This window comes from Meriones unguiculatus, chromosome 1 (assembly GCF_030254825.1).
Source record: "Meriones unguiculatus strain TT.TT164.6M chromosome 1, Bangor_MerUng_6.1, whole genome shotgun sequence".
Classification (NCBI taxonomy): Eukaryota; Metazoa; Chordata; class Mammalia; order Rodentia; family Muridae; genus Meriones; species Meriones unguiculatus.
In genome coordinates this window covers 44,708,108-44,730,156 of record NC_083349.1, presented here as the reverse complement: position 1 = coordinate 44,730,156, position 22,049 = coordinate 44,708,108, and the positions used below count along the sequence as shown (strand labels likewise).

The 22,049-nt window shown below is 43.4% G+C and overlaps 1 protein-coding gene across 2 annotated transcripts in view; it reads left to right on the top strand.

Annotated features, from left to right (window-relative positions):
- Nucleotides 1-22,049, top strand: part of Glis3 (GLIS family zinc finger 3) — a 422,140-nt gene that overhangs the window by 369,641 nt on the left and 30,450 nt on the right. For both annotated transcript variants that reach the window (XM_021634256.2, XM_060388073.1), the window contains one exon: nucleotides 10,637-10,805. In XM_021634256.2, coding sequence (XP_021489931.1) covers nucleotides 10,637-10,805 — 169 coding nt within the window. The remainder of the gene's footprint in view (nucleotides 1-10,636; nucleotides 10,806-22,049) is intronic.

Genomic DNA, 22,049 nt, shown 5'->3' with positions numbered 1-22,049 from the left:
AGTGCTTCTGAGAGCTCAGAGACAGTCAGTTTGTTCTAAGAAGCTAAGACAAGATTTGACCTTGGAGCTTGCAGATCCTAAGCCCCACTTTCAGATCTCTGTATTAGACTTTTGTTCCATTGCCAGAGTTCCAACACCATGCCTGCCTGAAAAATGAACTTAATGAACAGTGAACCTATGAGGTGAAGCCGGTGCAGAAAAGAGGAAATTGTCTTGATGGCTTGAGCCAGTGCAATTTCACACAGCCATTGCCTTGGCTTTGCTGAGGTACAGCTTTGGTCTCTCTGATGTCAGTTTGTAGTCTCTTCCAGGCCCTGTCAATTACCCCAGACTATAATCCGTTGCATCTTTGTAACTATGTATGGCTATTTTGTTACCTAAAATTTAGTATTTATAATTCATACTTTTCTAATCATACTGTGATGGTGCTTTCTTTGTAGCTATTATACAATGGGTAATTTGTTACACCAGAAATCTGCAAACATCCCGCAGGCCATCTTTGGCCCGCCTCCTGTTTTTGCCAGAGAAACTAATGCCCAGAGAACTAATGGTGGTTTTAAGAATTTTAAAGGTAAATTTAAACTAAAGTAAGTTATTAGTCTTTGGATGAGAATAGCTGCTTACAGTATTGAGGGCATTGCTTCTGTTCTACAAAACCTAACACATTTACTCTCTGGTCCTTTCCAAAAAAGGTTTACTGACCTCAGCTTCAGACTTCCATCTGCAACATATGTCAGTGACCAAATGAAATTAAGGAAGCCATAAAGTGAATTAACCACCACAAATTAATTCAAGAGGAGAATGCATTATAAGTGGAGTTAAGAGTGCATAATGCATAGGCCTGTAATCTTTTAGATTTAGCAGATACTTCAGAAGTCTCCCAGATGATGGCTTTGCACAGAGCTTTATGAGGCCCGGCAACAGAGGCAGATGGTAACAAAACCATCTCCCTCGAAGGGATCTAGACCAAATTTCCTCCCCTTTATCTTCCTGGGATGTTCTCTGGAAACCTAAGATTAGAGGCCCTCAAACAGAATAATCCCTGGAGTCACCAGCTAGCAAGAAGATCTGTAGAGGCAGCCTGCGGTGGGATGCCTTGATGGACATGGTTCCCATCCAGGAGGAAGCTTCCAAAGAGAGAAGGGCTGGATTGTAGGCCCAATGAGCCAGAGGCTGGCAGCGAGATCCAGGAGTTGTCATGGTTTTATACTCTGTCCACATTTGTTCTCCCTAGAAGGGGAAGTATTTTAGACCTTTGAGTACCACAGACTATTTCTTAAAATCAAACCCCCAGGAATAGAGCAAGAAGTTGAAACATCAGTCATGAGGGACCCTCTTGGTCCTGTTTTAACAGGGAAGATACCCGCATCCTCAAAATATATTGGGTCTCCCAGTAAACCTTGAAGTTAGTATAACTGAAGACTGAAGCTTCTCTTCCCACATAGAGAAAAAAAAATACTAAGTCAGAATTCATTTCAAAACGTGGTATGTGAACATAAATTTAGGACAAAGAATGAATGTCTGTTTGAAAGCCAAGTAAACTAGAAGGTAAAGAAAGGCGGTGAGAACAGTATGGAAGGGCCACAAAAACAAAACAAAACAAAACAAAACAAAAAACACTTTATTTTTCTGCTTTAGGCTAGTGATAATTGAAGGGTGGTTCCTCCCTGTACCCCAGCACCTGCCCCGGGCTGTTGTTACTTTTATGTATCTAGAAAAGAGAGGTTTTCTCAGAGACTCCAAAAGATTCAATATTTCACTTGACTAGAAGAACGTGACAATCAAAACCAGATTTGCTGTCCTTGCTGCAGATCTGTTTCCAAGCAGCCCCAACTGCAAGTAGTTTCAGAGTTCATGTGGAAGTAGAGTGGGCAAAATCACAGAACCTACTTTTGATGGTATAGACATGGAATATATAGCAAGGCGCTAGGAGACCTGCTATGTTTCTGCTAAAATGGTTATTATTATTTATGAATAAGTTGGACCTTAGTACAAGGGCAGAGAGAGAAGAGGAGAACTTTTTAATTACCATGGGGAGCATTTAGCCATGCCAGCTTCATCTTTCTTCATTCTGCTTTTCTACTTTTGCGTGAAAGAGGGTGAAACCCTAACATACAGGCAAAGAAGAAATGCAGAGAGAAGTCTCCGGGGTTTGCACATTCACATTATGCCGTTGACTTCTCTGTGTAATTTAGGGCGAATGAGCAGGGTGATAACTTAGAAGAGAAACACAGTCTGAGGCTTGAGGTTTGATGCGTCATGCATTGTCTGGAAGGACCTGAGAGTTGCGTGAAATGTTGGCCCCAGCGAAGTGCCAGAATGAGTTGCAACAGAATGTCTTTGTTCTGAAATACAGATGTTTTCAGGAGCTTTTCTGAACAGAGCTAATTACACCTGCGTTACAGAATGTTTGATGGCAGCCTTTGGCATTCATGTGGGTGACAACACCATATCTTCTAGTGTGTTACGCCATAGTCCAGAAAGGCTTGTAAGCATGTAGACTCTTCCAGACACTAATAACTTCTTCCCTGGTGGTAAATCTGGCTGCATGAGCCAGGAATGTAATTGGGCTGCCTACTCTGAAGTTTGGAGCTCTTGGGAGAATATCTGTTTGTAAGAGAAACTGAATATTCATATAACTGTCCAGACATCAATAAATCCTTATTTATTTCTGTTCCCCAGTGAACAGCAGCTTCCTTAAGCACAAAGCTAATAGGTACATTCTTTAGAGCAGTGCCCTCACTCACCTTAAGCCAGCAGTCCCCTAACACCTCTGTTTATCCATTACCAGGTAGCTCTCCTGTCAGGTGACACATGTATGTTTTCTTTGTCTTAGAGCACTGGAGACAGTTGCCATTGTTTGCCATCAATTAGCTGAGGGTGCTGTGTCAGGGATGCACGGGTGGTGTCATTTCAGTCTGACAGCCACCCGATGCGGTGGAGGAGGGATCGTTTCATTACACTCTTATCAGGGCTGCTGGATAATGATACTCCACACTGCAAAGTGGAGCTGGGGGTGAGACAGGCAGAAAGAAAAGATTTTTAGTGATTGGCAATATTAAAATTATTCATGCCGCAAGGAGAAGGGGAAGATTAGAGGGATGAATGTGCAAACCCTTAAGAAGAGACTTTTCTCCTAACATAGGTAGAGTGTGGCCTGCCCTTCCTGGTGGAGAGGCTGAGGGGGTAATGCCCTGACTTGAGGAGGAAAGGAGAAAAGAAACAGGAAACAGCCCCTTCTCATCAGCAGCGAGGATTAGCATAAACTGGGGTCTCCCCCATTCTCCAATTAACTTTAGAATCAAATGCAGCCTTCCTAGCAAATTACCCTGGCAGGCATTTTTTCTGGCTAGAAAACTCTTTCTGGTGTGTGAATTTAGGTCAGGAGGGCGTTTTCCATTGGATGACAGTGCAATTAAATTGCTTTGAGGTGTTCTGTGAAGAACAGCAGATGGTACTGGACTTAAATTTTCATTCTTGGGGACCAGATTTCTGGATACCCCCAGTACTGGCCATTTTCCTAAGAATATCTAAAGGGGGGGCAGTTCTTTAAATTCTAAAAGTCAACTAAGGCCAGATCTTTATGCTCTTGGCAAGGAGAAACAAACAAAAAGAAGTACTGAAAATGTAAAAATACTTCAAAATAAACTAAGCTTCAAGAGGGACAATCGTGTTGACATTTTAGTAACAGCCCATTTTTGCTCCTTAACGAAGTGCAGTCATGCATGAAAATGACTTGTTATCTGAAATGTATTATGGGTTGTATCACAAAGGTGTGTATTACTCCTTCAAAGTAAAGCACAACATTTTAACCCTATGAGGATTCGTTCTGGGCCCCAAGCACTTTGTCACACATGCATAAAAATATTGAACAATAAAAGGCTTGTTGAATATGATTCATACACCCCCCCACACACACACACACTGTGGAATGCACGGTTTCTGTGCAGTTTCTTTTTCACCTGGAATTTAGATAGGAAGCTTTATTAGATATTAACCCTTTTAGGGCAGTGTGTCTCTCCGATTCCCTAATCCTATTACGGTTGTGTTAACTGTAGTGATATAGTCAAATGATAAGAGCATTTTGTCAGCATATAACTATAGTTCAGCCTTTGTGTTTGTGTGGTTTTAATTTTTTTCATCTTATTTTCTGTGTATTAGTGTTCTGACTATGTGTATGTCTGTATGACTTTATACCATGTGTGCAATATCCACAAAGGCAAGAAGAGATGTCCATCTCCGGGAACTAGTTACAGACATTTGTGAGTTCCCTTGTAGGTACTAGGAACAAAACCTGGTCCTTCTTCAAGAGCAGCAAACAATGGTAGCCACTGGGCCATTGATCCAGCCCCTATTTAGGTTTTTAATACATTATATATTCCCCATGCAACCTTGTGAAGTGTTATCCTTTTCCTGATGAAACACCTGGCAGTCACTAGTGCTAAACTTCCAAGCCCACATCCATGAGCCTCCCATTGTGGGTGTTTTCTCCAGTTCCTAAACCATGTCTGTCCTGAGTGCTTGTTTTCTGAGGAGGCCAAAGGAGCCAAAATTTCCCTTGCAGTTAAATGGCTTACTGAACTCCTCCCAGGTCTAAATTCCTCCTCTTGGGAGCAAGACAGAGAGATAAGATTAAGCTCACCTTTCATATGGACCCTTTAATTCTTGTTAATGTCTACTTGACAGCCAATTTACCTTGGTCTCATCGATTAGTTTGCTCCCCTGTGCCTTGACCCTTGAAATTCTGCCCAGGAGATGAATGGTCAGCCTGGACTTGTTCCCTTGTGCTAGCCACACAAGCAATTAATGTCATCTCTTGGGAGCCCAACATGGCTCTGACTTTCATTACAACTGAGAGGCCCCAGACTGGGTAAGGTTGTTTGGTTGATTTCCTTTCTGGTGAGGACAAGGCAGAGCATTACTGGTGCTTTTCAGTAATGTCCACAAATGTCCCCAAGCTCAGGCTTGCAGGGAGACTCCGTGGTCTCCACATACACAGGAAGTCTCCTCTTGGAACATTATCGATGGCCCGGGACAGCCTGCTTGCCATTGTAAAGGGTGTACATGGCTGATTGCTCACAAATCACCCCACAGGCCTCACGTCCTTCCTTACCTGTGTATCAGTACGCCTCTGAAGTGGATCTGAAATCTATATGTGTGTGTTTGGGGGCGGGGGGAACGCACGTTTCTTACCACTTGTTTGTCTTCCAAAATGAACAATTCAGTTAATTTCTTGTCTGAATTAAATTTCAGAACTGGAAAATTGCCTTCATCAGGGCTGAGAATGGTTAGAAACGAAGAGTGCAATTTTGACGTTCTCACAGGTAGCTGTGAGGCTCTTTGCAAATACAGTGCTAGCTAGGGTTGCACCTTGTTTTGGACTCCACCTGGCACTTGACAGGCAATGTGGGGTGGTGGTTAGGGGCATGTGACCTGAAATCTTATTTCCTGGTTTGAACTTTACCTTCACTATTTACTCACCAAGGGACCATAGCCATTCCGCCTAACAAGGAACCAGATTAGGGCTCAAGTCTAATCAATGAACAGCAAATGTTTATAAGTTCTTGGGCACCTGACAAGCATTCAATCAATCATAGCAGTGAGTTCTCCAATATGGAGACAGAAGCAGAGAGAACAGAGCTGAGAACTAGTCTAGCCCGTGCTACTTCATGGGTATACCTGGACCACTTTGAGAGTCACAAAAAAAATTTAGAATCTCAACACGCCTCAGCCCAAGACCTGGTGAGTCAGTATTTCTTACTGCCATAACTCTTTTCTGTGATCAGATTATCAACGAACAGAGGTGTAGCTTCACATCAGCTTTTAACAGAATAACATACCAGCTATTCTTCGGCGTTCTGCAGGTTGAACCTGGTTTTGCACTTGCACACGCAAGGACTTGCCCACCACGGGCTATCTCCATGAGTTCTTCTTTTGGCTTTTATTTGGAACAGTCTCACTCAATTTCCCAGGCAGGCCATGAACTTGAGATCTATTGCTTCATTCTCCCTATTAGCTAAGATGGCGGGCTTACTTTATCAGGCCTATCTGTGCTAGCTGCTTTCTTAGGTCTCACACTGACAGGAAAGTCTTTGTGCCCAGCCTGTGAGTGATGGAAACAGTCACCAAGTAATGTGGGTGGTAGCCTACACAGACTCGGGGCATGGCCCAAGGCAAGGAGTCTTTTGTTTGGGGTCCCTGTAGTACTGCATGCATCCTTTGTTTGTGCGGTGAATACATCATAGGTGAGGTATCCCGAGAGGTGTTCTGGCCACGAGAAATAGCAGATTAATAGTTATTACTTGAACATAAAGAAGCTGCTTGACTTTATTAACTGAAATAGTGTAAGGTGGCAGCCTTGACTTCCCCAGCCCCAACGGCCTGTGAGATGGCAGCTGAGAGTCACATAGATCAGAGTCACCTTTACCTATGACTGCTGGAGACAGGGTCGAGGTCTGCCATAAGCCAGGCCCCATGAGAAAAAGAGTTGACAGCAGTAGGGGAAAGGGCTTCTGTTCTGGGCAGCAGGCAGTGTTCATACACTCGTTGCTTGACCAGGCTTTATTTCCTTGGGGACTTCACCACCTCTTAATCACAGAAGCAATAAGGGCTTCTGGTGTGTTCCTTTGCTGTGCCTAATCAGTTGTTCCAGCTGCCAATCATCAGCCCTGACTGGAAGTTCACAGAAAAACCCCCTCCGAGCTTTGGAGACAGCGCTGACCCCCAGGTGACGCGGACAATGAAAGCCGCCCCCAGGGGCAGTCTGTGTCCAGTTGATTTGGTCACAACAGTTTAGTTAATATTGTGCTGTATTCTGGAGGGATCCATTCTCTTCTTTACACTTTGATCAATCGACCACATTGTACACTCCATTGGTTGAGCTGTGGAAATCATTTTGCTCAAGTATGGAAATAATTTTTTTTCCCTTTTGTGAATAACCTTGCAGTTCCATTCTAGCATGGAGATTTTCTTCCTAAGTTTGGAAATCCCTTGGCGTCGCCTGTGCGTTTGTCAGTAAGCATATGCTGAAGCAGGCTGGTCTGTAAAAAGCCAGCAGGTATTCAAACTTAAAACATTAATAAAGACTAGCACCTGCCTTGTGCAAGGAATGTATGGGGAAATTGTGTTCAAGTGAATACAGAAATAATACTTGGACACTGCACTACTTAAAAGTCTATCCTGGATGCATGGATTGATAAGGTTAGATGTTCCTGGGCATCACTGTAAATGGCAAAGACATTTTTCTGGCTCATCGTGGCAGTTTCTTTGGTAGAGGCCAAGGATAGTCCTACTACAGCCATAGCTAACTGACTCCAGGCTGTGGTCCTTTGTATGCATATTAGAAAGCCATGCTTCTGTCTTTATGATTTATCCTCAGTTTAATTTCATTATTTTGGCCTCAGGTAATATCTATAACTAGCAATTAGACTCTGGACTCTGCTGGCAGACTCTTCTGTATAGACATTGATTAATAAGTTTCTTTCAACTAAATCATAATCTCTCTATAATGCTCTTAAAATCTCTATAATTCCCCTCACATTTTTTACAACAGAGAAGCAAGCAATTGGATTTCCTTTGCAGAAAAGTGATTGATTATGTCCTGTATAAGAAACTGCTCAAATACCTTCAAATTCAGACTTCACTTGAAGCCTGAAGCTCTCCGTTTCTTTTTCTCCTGGGGTCCCTGTTTCAATGTCAGGAATCAGCTGTAGCTATAAAGAATAAGGCCATATGGGAATATGGGTTTGACCCCAAAGCACTTGGAAGACTTGGCCTTCACCTCCACTCCAGTTCCTTCAGATAGCTTACCCCACCCCCACCTCTCCTCCGCCACCTCCATTGTAGCGCACCTTCCTAAAGCTTGCAAAGGGCTTTCTTGGGCTGCACCACATACCCCTGGATTTCTGCTCCAGGACTCCTGGATGCCCTGAGGTTGCGCCTCTAGGGCATGTGTCTGTGTGCAAATGTGAGAGAATTAACACTTTTCCTCAGGCAACGTTTGATGAGAAGGAAGTAAAAATTGTTGAATAAAATTGCTACCTCTGTAATAGAGCCCCAAGTCAAATTTTATTGGCATTTAAATGGTCTATTTTTTATTTTTATTTTTTTCATTCAAAGGCAAACATGAATCGATGCAACTGGTGATAGTAGATACTAAACATACCTTGTTTTATAGTTTACTCCAGGACCAAGTTTTGTGTCTGCCTTATGGTACCCACTCCATAAATTTGTAGCATGATCAGCTTCTTACAGAAGTATGAAAAGAGGCCATGGCTGTAGCTCTGTGGTAGCTTTAATACATGTCATGGGTTCAGTCTCCAGCAGGGGGGGAGAGGGAGAGGAAGGTGAAAATGCTAAAATAAGTATGTCAAGGGAGAGGGCATAGCAAAAGTACCAGAGTATAAACTGTTGTAATACATTCGGGATTACCTCGTTTAGGTAGAGCTGCAAATTAGTGTGTTAAAGTGTTGGAAGGCTGTTAAGAGGTTTACATTAGTAAATCTTGGTGTTTTTATAGAAACAATGCATGCAGGTATTTCTCCATCTTCTACAGAAGTGGTAGAATATCATATATATATACATATACATGTATATACATATATGTATACATATATATGTGTATATATATGTATACATATATATATGTACGTATCAGACTCAGCATTTAAAATAATGTTGGATGGATGGATAGATAGATGATGGATGGATGACTGAATGATAAGTGGTTGATTGTGACTTGACTGGGAGAAAGGAGAGTCCCTCAGCAACTTCTCCCTTTCAGTGACAGGCCATAAATGATGCCCAGTTGTCTAGCTTAGTTAATTGTAGCTAATGTGAAATCCAACTATAGCAAAGACCTATGGCAAACACCGTATTTTCTGCTGAGCCACATAGTAAAGCTTAGGATGTACAATCAAGTTTCCATATTGCCATTGTGTTTTAAACAGCAAGAACAGAGCTTTCCTTGTGATAAACATAAACACATAGAAACAAAAATAAAATACCTCTAGGGGTAAATAAGTGATGGGTGCATTCAGCAACAATTACAAAACGAATGAGAGCTATTGTTTCTATTCTTTTTTAAGGTAGCTGTGCTTTCATGCTGTCTCCGTGACCTATTATTCCATTAGCCTTTAGAACACTATATAAAACCCAAGCTCCATGCTGACAAACACCAATATTGAAACTGTTGCTACAGTCAATTCAAGCAGCCTTCTCCCTTGGGTCACATTATTATCTGGAATACGAGCAGAACTGTGGCTCCCTGAGCCAGCAGGGCTCAAATGAGAGCAGTGATTCATAAGGTGACTCCAGCAAGTTTGCAGATGTGCAACTTTTGTGAAGGCTGACACACACGGGAGAAGCTCGGGGTTGACTTTTTGAACTGGTAAGCACTCCCTGGCCTCACCACCACTCAGGGCTTAGAGGACTGTGGAAGGGTGAAGGTTTCTGAGGATAGGAGTGAATCTGACAGGATGTTGATTTACCAGAAATAAACCCTTCAGATCAGATCACACCATGTCAGTAGCTTTTTGAGTGGGGAGATGGTACTTCTGCCTCTTCAAATGCTCCTGAAAGTCCTTGAACTCTTATACCATTGGATTAGTCTTTTGGGGGCTGGGTCATCTGGGGTCTTAGTTCTACCCTGGTGAGGTTGGATGAAAGTGATATTGGTCTAAAAATATAACTTCCTGAACTTTTAAACCCTCAAATCTTTTTTATAATACAACTTTTCATAATCCTGAACTTGATTTCCTTAATTAAAAAACCCATTTGTTCTTCAATATTAGTAAAGTTCAAAAGAAGCAAAAACGGGCACAGATCAGAGATGTGTGCAAAGAAGGAAGTGGAGGAGAGTGGGTAGTGATGGCAGCTGATTAAAGCCCACTGAGGTGTCTGCCAAGTAGGTCCCCTATACCAAGGTCCTTCCTCTCATATAGACTTGGAGAGTGACAAGCCTGATCATCAGGTGACATCGTACCAGTTAGCTGATGTAATTGGGCGCATAGTCAAGTTTGCAGTCAAATGCAGTTCTCAAAGGTGAGGCTGCTGCAGGAATGAGGCTCTGACTCAGCGTCAGTATGTGATTGGCAGTGATGGGGACAGACCCGAGCTGTGTGTGAGGACCACCTTTGCCTATTCTATTGCCTTGAATAAGGCCTTCTTTGGAATGAAAGTGAGGGTGTTCATCACACCATCACGGAAAAGCCTAGCGTCTGCTAGGTTCTTAGTTAAGAGGCTATAGGGACCTGTGTTGGGACTGATGTCTGGTGAGGTAGCAGGCCTGTGTTGTGCCCCTTGCAGTTGGCTGACTGGACATGCCATTATACAACTGTCTTCCCTGACTGAAAAGCACAGACACAGGACCCTTTGCATAGGAGCAAATAGCACAAGGTTGCACTTCTAGGGCAAAGGTGAGCTGGGAGCCAGCTCAGGCGGAGCTCTTGAAGAGCCAGGGGACTGTTCCACCAGAGAAACAAAAGCTGTGTGTATCCAGGAAGGGGAGAACTGTTTCCTAAAAGGCACTCAGAGAAAAACAAACAAGCCCCTGAAATATGCTTGCTGTCAGCCTTGGTGTTTCAAGTGTGGGCCTCCTCGAGGGCACCGTCTCATGCTGCTTCTCTCTTGGTTTCAGCTCCCATTTTCGCCAGCAATCATTCAACCCGAAGTGGAGCAGCTGCTGGGGCCGTGCCACCCCCACATCCTGTCAGTCACCCTTCTCCGGGACATAATGTACAGGGGAGCCCGCACAACCCCTCCTCCCAGTTACCTCCCCTCACAGCTGTGGATGCAGGCACCGAGAGGTAAGGCCATCTGTCTCTCCCTCATAATAGGTGTCGACGCCAAACCTCCCTCTGCAGAAAAGAGCTCTGACAGTTGCTGGATTTTATTAATAATCTGTTGGTGGGTTGAGTTACCCAGGGGTGACATTCTAAAAGTAACATACACAAAGCATGGGGACCAAACATCTCATTATCTGTTACATCTCTTTTTTAAATATGTAACAAGTGAAATGATCCTGGCAGTTGACAACTCCCGTGTCAGGAGCTGGAAAATGTATCACAACCGCCCATATTTGCCATTTTTCTTCTCCTCATTTTGGGACTCAGTTTCCAACTAGATGAGGAGCTTTCTGGATATGGTTGCTACCATAGTCACACAGATACCAGCACAAGCTTGTGTTACTAGGCAACCTTCCATTATTGACAAAATTGACTGGAATCAAAAAAAAAAGGTAAACATACAAGTTTGACTTGGCTCATGGTTTCCAAGCTGTCAGTCCATGGTTACTGGGCCCTGCCTTGGGTTCATCAGGATGGGAGTAGAGGGCAGAGGAGGGCGGAGGGGCCCTCTTCACCTTGTGGTGGCAAGGAAGCAAAGAGAGAGGAAAGGACAGTGTTCTCATTTGCCCCTTCAAAGCCATGTTGCCAACAACCTAACCTCCTTCCATTGGACCCCACTTCCTCAGGGCTCCGTTTTTTCCTCCCAGGGGCCCTATAGGGTGGTACCAGGGCAATGCCTCGACATACAGGCCATGGGCAAGTGTTCAAGTCCCAACTGCAGCACCTTGGAGGAAAATTAAAAAGTGACAGATAATGTTATTTGACTGATGAGAAAGCGACTGGTCACTCCATACTTTTTGTTGGTTTCACCCTCATAAGGAATTTCTGTGGAGAGAAAAAAAAAAAAAAACACCTACATAACTGTGTGGTCCATGATATTTTTACTTCTGAATTCTCCTATGGCTTTAGAGGTTTGGGGCTGGGGTTGGGTTCTCATACCTCTGCTCCCCAAATACATCGGTTTCTGTGAACCACAAACCCTAACAATTGCTCAGCAAGCAAAAGGCATGGTGGGACAAGCATCGAGAGAAAAGGAGGTTTTCTCCACACTGGCAAAGGGGAGCAGCACCCCAGACAGTAAGGGCACCTACAAGACAGGGAGGAGGAGAGAGCACATGGTAAGTGCACAGGCCTTGGCCACTCGGGCTAGCAGCATGCTGGATGGGTGATGGCGGGCTGGCTTCTGTGGAGCCGTGCGCTTTTAAACTGAGGAGTCGCCCTTACCTTTCTGGAAGCAAATAACCGTTGTTACCAGAAACGTGAAATGAGATTGACATCATAGAGGAAGAACTCTGCATAACGGAGGCGTTTGCAGTTTGGGTGAGAGCTGGGAGGATACAGTTAAGCCATTTCCGGGTTCCTTATGAACGCTGTGGTGCCTTGGAAGTAAGACAGAGAAGTAAGGAGAGTTCACTCAAGAGCTTTATTAGGAGTCAGAATTGCTGAAGAATAGAGAAAAGGAGCCAGACCAGTGACCAGGTTGTCCCCAGAAAACCGTGCCTGTAACAAAATTTGAGAAATTCAAAGAAGAGAAGTACCAGCCTTGTCTACAGAACAAGTCCAGGACAGCCAGAGATGGGGCGGGGGAGCAGGCAGAGAGAGACAGAGAGCTGGACTTGAGAGCTTGACTTTTATGAGGAAGTAAAAGCGCCACAGGATGTAGGCGATAATTAGAAATGTGAATCAGAAGGTAAGAATTATTTTAACAGTCCAGTGTGCATGGTAAAACGTAGCCTCCCTTTGAAGGAGGCGGTCAGCAAAACCATGTCAGCGGTTACCAACCATTACATTCATAGTCGCCAGAGACAGGAAGCCTGTCCTTCCAGTTACCTGATGCATTCCCAAAAGCTGAGGGGAGCCTGTCCCTTTTAACATTTGTACAGTTTTCAAGTGGACTGAAAATGGGATTCACCATGACAAACTCGCACGTGGCTTTGTAGACAAACAGCTGCTGTGACTGAGGGATTAGGGTTGGACTCTAGAGAATGCTCAGTGGTCATTGTAATCAATAATGTAAGCAGCCATGGAGGGAGAAAGGAGGAAAGGGGGCATGATGATCATGTAATAGCTTATGTGAATGAATGAATGAATGAATGAAGTAGACATTTGCATTTTTTTGTGTGTTTATGTTGCTGCTTGCCCTGGACACAGGGTGTGTACCCTGACCCTGCATCTGACTGACTACGCAAATATGAGATGTGGGTTATCTCTTCCAGTCAGGCTAGAGAAGAGGATGACATGAAGAAACCCTGAATTATTCACTATGTTTGCGCTAGGGACAAGGATGAAAACATGGAGAGGAAATGGGTTTACCTTCCGCTCTGGGTTTATGCATCTTTGCCCTGTTTGCCTGGGAAATCCCCCAGTAAAAACTCCAGCAGTTCTCTTAAAGGAAACAGATTGATCACACTTTGCCATTTTAGTGGGACACTGGCATCTTTTCCTGTTCTGCAGGCATTGATTCATCATTTACTTAGCTTTAGCTCATTAATAAAATGGGCTGAGTCACTGTCAGAAGTCAGAAAAGGCTCACCACAGCTGCCCATCTAACATCAAGTTCTTTGATCTTGACCATCATAAAATAAATGTAAGTTTTCTCAAGTTGACGAGAGTCTATTTTTATTTTTAAATACTGACTGAATGACACATAATTTCAGGGATTTGAGCAGTGACACAACCCATCCTCTGATGTTGATTTGAACTTCTTATGGGAAGCCGTGTTTTACTGTGTCAGCAGAGAATGTCAGCTGGCTCTCTCTCTTCTGAAGGCCACAAGCATGGTGCACACTGTAGTGACAGGGATGGGAGCTGTGTGCACCCCACAATGTAAGGCTCTTCTGAACCCCACTTCCAAAGCATAGAAAGGACTGGCTCTCTCTACAGAGTGTATAGTCTGGCACAGGAATTAGACCCCAAAAAGGTTAGGCATCATTGTTTTGGGAAAAAAAATAGTCAAATCACCTTTACCAAATATAGACTGTCAGTTTCTCGAGTCCCTACTGAGTGCTAGGAAGAGAGGGCTTGTGTGTTTCTCACCATCCAGAGCTAATGCTTCTGGGGGCCACATTCTGTCTCATCACTGGAAACTTGCTACCATCTTTTCTAGATGCTAAAGGTCAGAGTCAGCATTTTTTTCCTTACTGTTTTTTACAATTGGTAAAGCTCTCCATTCTGAGCAAGCCAGCCCATCACTACTCCTCGCTCATTTTGCCTGTAGCTATGCCTTAGCTCAGCCTTTCCAAGTATTATTTCCAAGTATTGCCATGCTCAGCTCAGTTCTCAACCCAGAAAACCTCTTCCCCTCATGGGTCAGAGGCACATTCCCTTGTGGAACTCCTTGATTCTTAGGATCTGTTTCAGAGATGTACCAGCCAGAGCAGAGTTATCATTTGCGAGGGCAAAAAGCCTGCTTTCCTCATAAGCTTCAGAGCACTTTGCTCTGAGGTATACATTGGCAGATGCGGAGGCAGCTTCTACAAGGGATGAAGTGCATTGAGGGGAATGTTGAGGAAATAGGAAGTCATTGCCTACACACTGGCGTAATGGAAGGTTCCCACAGTATTCTCTTTGATTTTTCCGCCCCCGCTCAGGACAGTGGTATTGATTTTTTTCAATGATTCTGCCATCTTACACTTACTACACGCTTTGATGCAGCACCTAGGTGCTAGTCTACTGCATTTAGCCACACACACTAAGAGGCATGGTGCTTTCTTACGGCCATCAACACTAGATGGTACCAGTATCTCCTATTTGCATATGTAGCATCAGAATACGTCACGACTAGGCCTGTTGCTTTCCTGAGCAAATGGGTAACTCGGTGTCTTCATTTACACAGCTTCTGCATAGCCCTAGACACAATCTTCCCCCTCTTCTTAATCCCCTGGTGTATTTTCAGTAATCATAAAAACGTAACAAGAGAGTAAAGTGTATCGGGGTCTATTCTAGTCCTTGCGGCACTTTGGTTCATTGCGTCCTTCACTGGGCAGTTTATGAAGCATGAGAGATGGTGGACATTGAAGACACCGCAGGAGACATGATGAACTGGAGCACTGCCTTCCCTGAGCACCCAGTCTAATGGAGGACAGCCAAGCCAATAGGCCACAGTGACTCAGGAGAGTAAAGCAAGGGCGATCAGTGGCTTTAGAGGTGCAGAGCAAGAACATCTCTCAAAGTAGGGGAGAAAACAGTGTCTCCCCTGAAAGCCAGGGGTCTGTAGGCAAGAAGGGTGTGTGCAAATGTCAATAGGGAAGAGAGCCAGCATGAGTGTAGCCAAGAGTAACCCTGCATTAGCCACATTAAGGAGTTTGAGCTTCTCTTGAGAAAAAGAATTTATTGTTTGGCCAGTGGGAAACCACGGTGACTATAGCGTTCATTCTAAATGTGCCTGACGTTCACCCACAGAGAATTCAGAATGTTTTCCAGAAGAAATGACAGGAAAGTGTTCCATTTGGGCCTCAGACAGAGGCTGTCTTTTGTAACTTTTAGACTTAACACTGTGGGGCTGATGGTATTTTACTTTCTAATACAACTTGAAAGGATTATTTTGTTCTGTGCCATTCTGAGTGTGTACACTACATAGATAGAGCTTTTCAGGTCATTGAAGAGTCCCTGAGTGTCAAAAAAGATTGAAAATTATCTCTGTATTTTAGAGAGCATAACAAAGGTCCGGAAACCGAAGGCACTCATTGGCCTTGCTTGTCTGTTACATTAGAGGAGTGTTGACTTGTGCTAAGAGTGCTCCGAGGGACTGCGTGCATCGTCACATAGCCGCAGTTTACTTGGGGAGCATCACCGAGTGACCGCTGACTTGTATGGCAAAGACTTTGTCATGTGCACAGAGCCATTCCTAACCCAGAGGGCAACAAATAAACACAGACAATAACTAAAGTCCATCAATCTTGATTCTCATGATCATGTGACATGAAGTGAGCACCACAGCAGCAGGCTCTACCACAGGATGATGAAGATGGCAGTGTCAGGGAGCTATATTAGAAGTCAAGATGTTCTCACTTAGCATCTCCTGAGGATGTCTGTTGCTTTCTAGAAAGATGACATCCTTGGACATTTGAGATTAAGAGAGGAAGAGTTTGCAGTCTTCCTCCCCTTCCAATATGCAAATATGTGTGCATGTATATACACACACAGAGACTTTGAGAATTACTGAATGTCATAAAAAGTTGAATAGATGGATTAAGCAAAGCCCATTGCTAGACTGGCTTTGCAATCTTCCCTGACCTACCTCTAATTTAAATGTCTATCAGACTCTCCGGCTTTAGTATATCTCTTGATAATGTAATCAAGAGTTAACTCTGTCTCTATCTGTAACTTACCATTAAAGACCTGAAAAGCCTAGGACTCCGCTCAGATCTTTTCTCTTGCCCTTTCACATCTAATTAATTCCTGGCTCTGTCAGTCGATTTCAAGCTTAATCAGCACTGTTCTTCCGCGCCATTTTGGCCCCACCTGAGCAGCCATCTCAAGTGTAGCAGCTTCCTCATTGTTCTCTCTGTGACTGATTTTGCCTGTCCAAGCAGTCCTCCACCCCCACCTCATCCACCTTTTCTCTGTGCCCAAGACCTGCCTTTTAAAATGTAAATAAATCATTTGTTCCTCCCAACAGCCTCCCCCATCATACCAAGATGTGATGGTCCTTTGTGATGTGACTCTGGCCAAGTTCACCTTTCATTGTTCCCCCATGTTTAATAGGCTAAAGCCTTGGTGGCCTTCACGCTGTTCCTAGGAAGGACTGGCATCTCCAGGCCGTTGCATCTGCTGATCCTGAGACATTAAATATTCATGCTGATGCAAGCCTTTCTTTGCAGTGTCTGCTCAAACAGTGCTGGTTTAAGGAGACATTTCTTTCTTTGGAGAGCTTATGTGCAAGGCTTTGTTTGTTTGCCTGAGATGGAGTCTCCTATAGCCCTGGCTGGTCTAGAACTTGGTCAGGCCTCAGACTCACAGTGAACCTTTTGCCTCTGTCCCCTGTGTGCTGGGATCACAGTATGAGCCTGCATGTTGCCCGGGAGAAACCTTTCCCCATCCGGCTTCACTTTGTTGCTTGACTGTGCTGTTTGCTTTCAGCAGCACATTACCTGATTTTATTCTGGATTTATATCCACTCCATTATACTAGGTCTCTCTGAGAGCAGGGACTGTGAGTACAGAAAGGAACCCCACTGTGAGAATGCCTTTACTATTTCTGGACACGTTAACAATAACCTGAGCACATGCCTACTGACTGTCCTACCACCTTCTCTGAGTCAATTTGTTCCCCCACTGGGGGCCTTGCTGTGAGACTCCCGTGTGGACTCACCAAGCAAACAGCTTCATTCTGGTACTTTGTCATATCATGTTATTTTCCATTTTTTTTTTAAATTTTAAACCACAACTGTTTTATCATTTTAGCTTAACCTTACATCAAATCAACTGTTAAAATGTCCATAAAAGTTACTGGGTTTTTTTTTTTTTTAAGTGCTAAGGAAGTCACTTGAACTCTAAAAGCCAAGTCAGCCATCTTTATTTTGTTTCCACATTTCAAACAAATCCACCTCCTGTTAAGCCCAAAATGATGTTTGCTTAGTCCCCTTGGATTTTCTGTCAGGAAAGTGAGTCATGACTGCAAAAAAGATGGCTTGAAGTAAAATAGAATTCCTTTTCTGCCACCCCTGCTTTAACACATCAGAAGTATGGTACTGTTGCTAGGCTGTGGTATTATTCAAACCTGTCAGTGTGATCTCTTCTCTAACAAATTATTCAGAGCCCGAATCTTTAGGGCCAGAGCCCAGCAGTCTTCCAGCCTGAGTTACATGATCTCACAGCCGTCTAAGTTCCTCCTCTCTGGCGTGAAACAGGCCATTCTGAAGATAGCATCCACCTCGGGTTTTAGCAGTGTGATCCAGATTCACAAGGTCATTTTTCTTTCTGAGTAAGGGCACCGACTGCTCAGTGACTCCCATCTTTTTTTTTGCAGTCAAGAGGTTGTTTGTCTGTTGGTCAGGGAAGAGACTGTCAAGGTGAACAGACATTAAGAAGCAGTGTTTTTTATGGATGAGGTTTTTGTGTTTGTTGGTTTTTTGGTTTTGTTTTCCTGAGAAATATCTCCCATTGCTTTGTTGTGTAGTTGCAGGAAAGGAGGAAAAGCCCACATTTTAGTCAACCTCAGAGCAAGTGGTCAGGGACAATGTGTCTTAGATACACATTCTCTTTTGGAATAGATGTTTCCTCTAGAAACAAAACCGAATGTGATACCCAAAGAAATGTTTCTCAGTTGAGCAAGTGGCTCGTCTACCTGGGTCCAGAATTGACACCAGGTAGGGAGGTGAGTCTCTGGAAGCAATGAAATGTTGCACCACATAGTTCTTTTGTGACAATGACCAGCACTTGCTGAGTGTTTGTACTTTGTCATGGTCCTTGCTGAGTGAGGGTGCTCCACATGGAAATTGACAGTAAATGACCAGTCTTGCTCAATTTCTACCCAGAAGAACCATGATTCCTTTTCTGATCGGGTGTGGCATTTGAAAACACTGATTTCTCCAATTTACTTCTCTAGTCAGTTCCCGAGTCTTTCAGAAGGTAGAGAATATTCCTTCATAGTTACATGATATTTCAAAGACGGAAAGAACCCACATCCAAACAGCACATGTCAGTTACTAAACAAATGCCTCTCAGATAGTTTCTTATATTTATGGTTGTGAGCCATCTCTCCAGCCCTGTTTCTTAAAATTCACAGAAAATCCTGGCTGTTGTAGTCTCATTTGGCACTGGCTTGCAAAAGTATCTGACTATATATGGCAGAGGTCACATTTAAATTTGATCCTCAAAGATACATAGACTTTAAAGAAACTGTTTACGTTTAGACACCACAAGGAAAGGTTTAGGATAGACTGTGTAGGATACACTTGCCTCCCTTTCTCATGTTTAGAAAAAAATAACTTTTTCCCCCCATTACAGTCTCATCTGGTGTTGCTCTCTCACAGAAAGCACATTGGTCATGGCTGCCATGCTGGACAAGAGAGAGACACTTATTTTGTTGGAGGACATGAGTTAACCCACTTGGTTGAACCCACTCACAACAACCTAAAGAGAGTGACATAATTGCAGAAATGCTCTTATCAGAACATTTTTTTTTTAAATCAAATGTCCAAGACTACCCCGGACAAAATTTCCCCTTGGTTAGTACTCTTTTGAAGGAAAACTTGGCAGAATCAGAGCTTTCTTTTCCTCGCATTCACATCAGATTCTGAAACAGGAAAATGACCGAGTCACAGCCAATCCTGGAGTTCAGCTATTTCAGAAATCTCAGCTCTTGTTTCTGGAGAGCTCACCGCTCTTGTGTACCATAGATCTTTTCGACTTCTCCATTCTCTTTTCCACCAAAGAAAACAGCAACACCCTTGGCACTACTTCAAGGTTTCCCAGAAAAAAAAATACATTTTTCTGTATAACTCTTAGCCTTTGGCATTGATTATTTTCTTGACTTTACAGCTTGTTCCCCGTAACCAAATGAAATAACTCTCCTGTAGCTCACTTTGTCTATTCCATTTCCATAAATGCTCACTCATTAGAACATCTGATTGAATCCCATTTCAAAGCCGTATGGTCGTTTCACCCACAGTCCTCACATCATGTCCCCTAGAGGCTTGGGGATCATTTTTAAGTCTTGAGCTCCTCTGTTTTGATGAACTGTTTGCCCGAATGATTGACCCAGCTGTTTATAAGGAGACAGAAGCGTACCTCTTTTCCAGGGTACTGATTTGGCTCTTTCTCTGAAGACCAGCCCCTTGGATGGACACACAGCTCTTGGCCAGCATTGGTCCTGCCCAGATGGACGGTTTTGCAATTGCCACACCTCTCAGCAGCTGGTTCTTCATTACTGAAAGCTGCCCCCAATTGTCCCAGAAGCCGAATTCAATCTGCAGTTCCCCCAGTAACGTGCTGTGATTCATTTGGGGACAGATCTGGATTGAACCGAGTCCAAGTGTCTCTTTTGTGAGACAGAAGGGAAGTCTAAGTAGATACTATAGTCACCCAGATGAATCAGCCAGGAATTCATGAAGTGATTCATAAATCGTTATAAAGACCACTAAAGTCTACTAAAATGGAGAGCTGTCTGGCTATACAAAGTGCAGTATTATCATTGGGCTGGTTTTTTTTTAGATGTTAAATCAGATGTGAAATCCTTAAAACTGTGCTTTTCTTTTTAGGTTTTGAAAAGGATTTCTTTCTACCCCCCACCACCCCCCTGCAGTGGACCAACGGCAAGCCATTTTTCATTGATTAGTTTTCACAGATGAATTTTAAAACCCCACAGATGATACCCTACCATTCCTTGAAGAATTTTTTTTTAAAGTCCCTGTACAGATCCATCATAGGCCAGTTTGTAGCCATTAGTTCTGCTCCCGGGCTGCAAATCAATATTTTTGGGGGTTACAATGAAACTGGCAATTCACATGCTTTCTCCCTTCTTTGGTAGGTCGACAGCCCAAGCGTAAGACAAAGAGGTTCAGGGAAAACTGTCCAGAACACACACCAACCAACACGTAATGCAGCTGTTTATGAAAGCGTACAAGTCTCTTCTTTCCACACTGCAAAACCCCAGAGCAGTGCTATGACACAGCCCCGCATCACTGACAGGAGCCATTGTGTTCACAGAACAGGCTAAGGAAAGTAAGGGACATGGGCCATGCGTGCGACTTGCAATGCAATCATCAGTAAATTGTGTTTTCAAAAACATCTTAGAGCTGATGTCAGAATGTTCTAAGCTTATAGACAAGGAAAGCAGCCTTAACCAAAAGGATTGTCTAGAGTGCCTCAACAGCTTATGCGTGAGGAACTCATTCAGATTGAGCAAGTTCACTAAAACCAAGGAACAGTGCTTTCATTGTCAGATTCTTTTTTTAAGGCAGTGGATTACTGATACACTTTCCACTTTATAATGATAAAGATTAGTTTTTCATATGCACTCATGAGTCATTTCCTATTTTTTTTTCTGAACCTACCATTGGCTTGGAGAGAAATGTGTCATGACTTACTATAAGAAAGAAAAGGGTGTGTAGAGAAGTAAGTTTGCCATGGCACAGAAATGCCTTCACCATTCTTCACCTCCTTTATTCTCATCCAAAAGCAGCACTCCAGATCCCCTCCACCTGAAATGTTCCGTGATGGTTCTGAGATTTTAAGTCATTACCAAGATTAGCCCCTTGCAGACTCCCAAGCCTCAGTGCTCCTCTAACTGGAAGATGAACCAGATGAGTCAATGTTAGTTTCCCTATTGGAATTATCAAGACAGAAAAGTTTCCTCTGTTTTTTTTTGTTTGTTTGTTTGTTTTTGTTTTGTTTTTCCATTCTGAGCCTTCCATAAGTCTTCTAACATATCACCGGGACCATAATAATTGGGCAGTTAGTTCTTAGGTACTGGGTCAATCAAACCACGTGCCAAGGATGCCTTATAACAGTCGTCCTCAACCTTCCTAATACTGGGACCCTTTAATATAGCTCTTCATGTTGTGGTGATGGGGCCCAACCATAAAATTATTTCATTCCTACGTCATAACTAATTCTATAGTTATGAGTCAGGCTGTAAATATCCGTATTTTCCAACGGTCTTAGACAACCCCACATGGATTACAGCCACAGGTTGAGAACCACTGCCCTACGTGGATGGAGCATGCACTGACCGCCTGAGAGTTGTCAGACATTCCTAGTCTCAAGTCCATTGATAGCCCTGGTTTCCAAATGTAAAGTTCTGCACAGTGATCCGCCGGTCGATATCTGCACTGGGTTTTCTCTCACTTGCTAACACAGTACGGTTTTTTTTGTTTTGTTTTGTTTTGTTTTGTTTTTTACTTTGTCTACGCTTGCTTACTTACTTTCATTAATTCCCAGAAATACAAAGAAATGTTTCTTCGGTAGCTCTGCCCTCTGTGCTTACAATAGCTGTACACTCGACTATTTCGTAGTTTCTATCTTCTGAATGAAAACAAAAATCAGAATTCTCTCCTGCTTTGCCGTTCTGAGGGAAATTAGGTTGTCCTTGTTTTACACTTGCTATGGAAGCTGGGAGAGTTGGAGGATTTATTCAGATTTGCTTGTCTAGTGAGGGAGAGTACCCGAGTCCAAGCCTGTGTTCTCTGACTTCTGATCCGTCTGTCTTTCTGCATCCACCTGTTTGTGCATCCCATCCCAGGTTTCTGCCTGTGAACTTTTA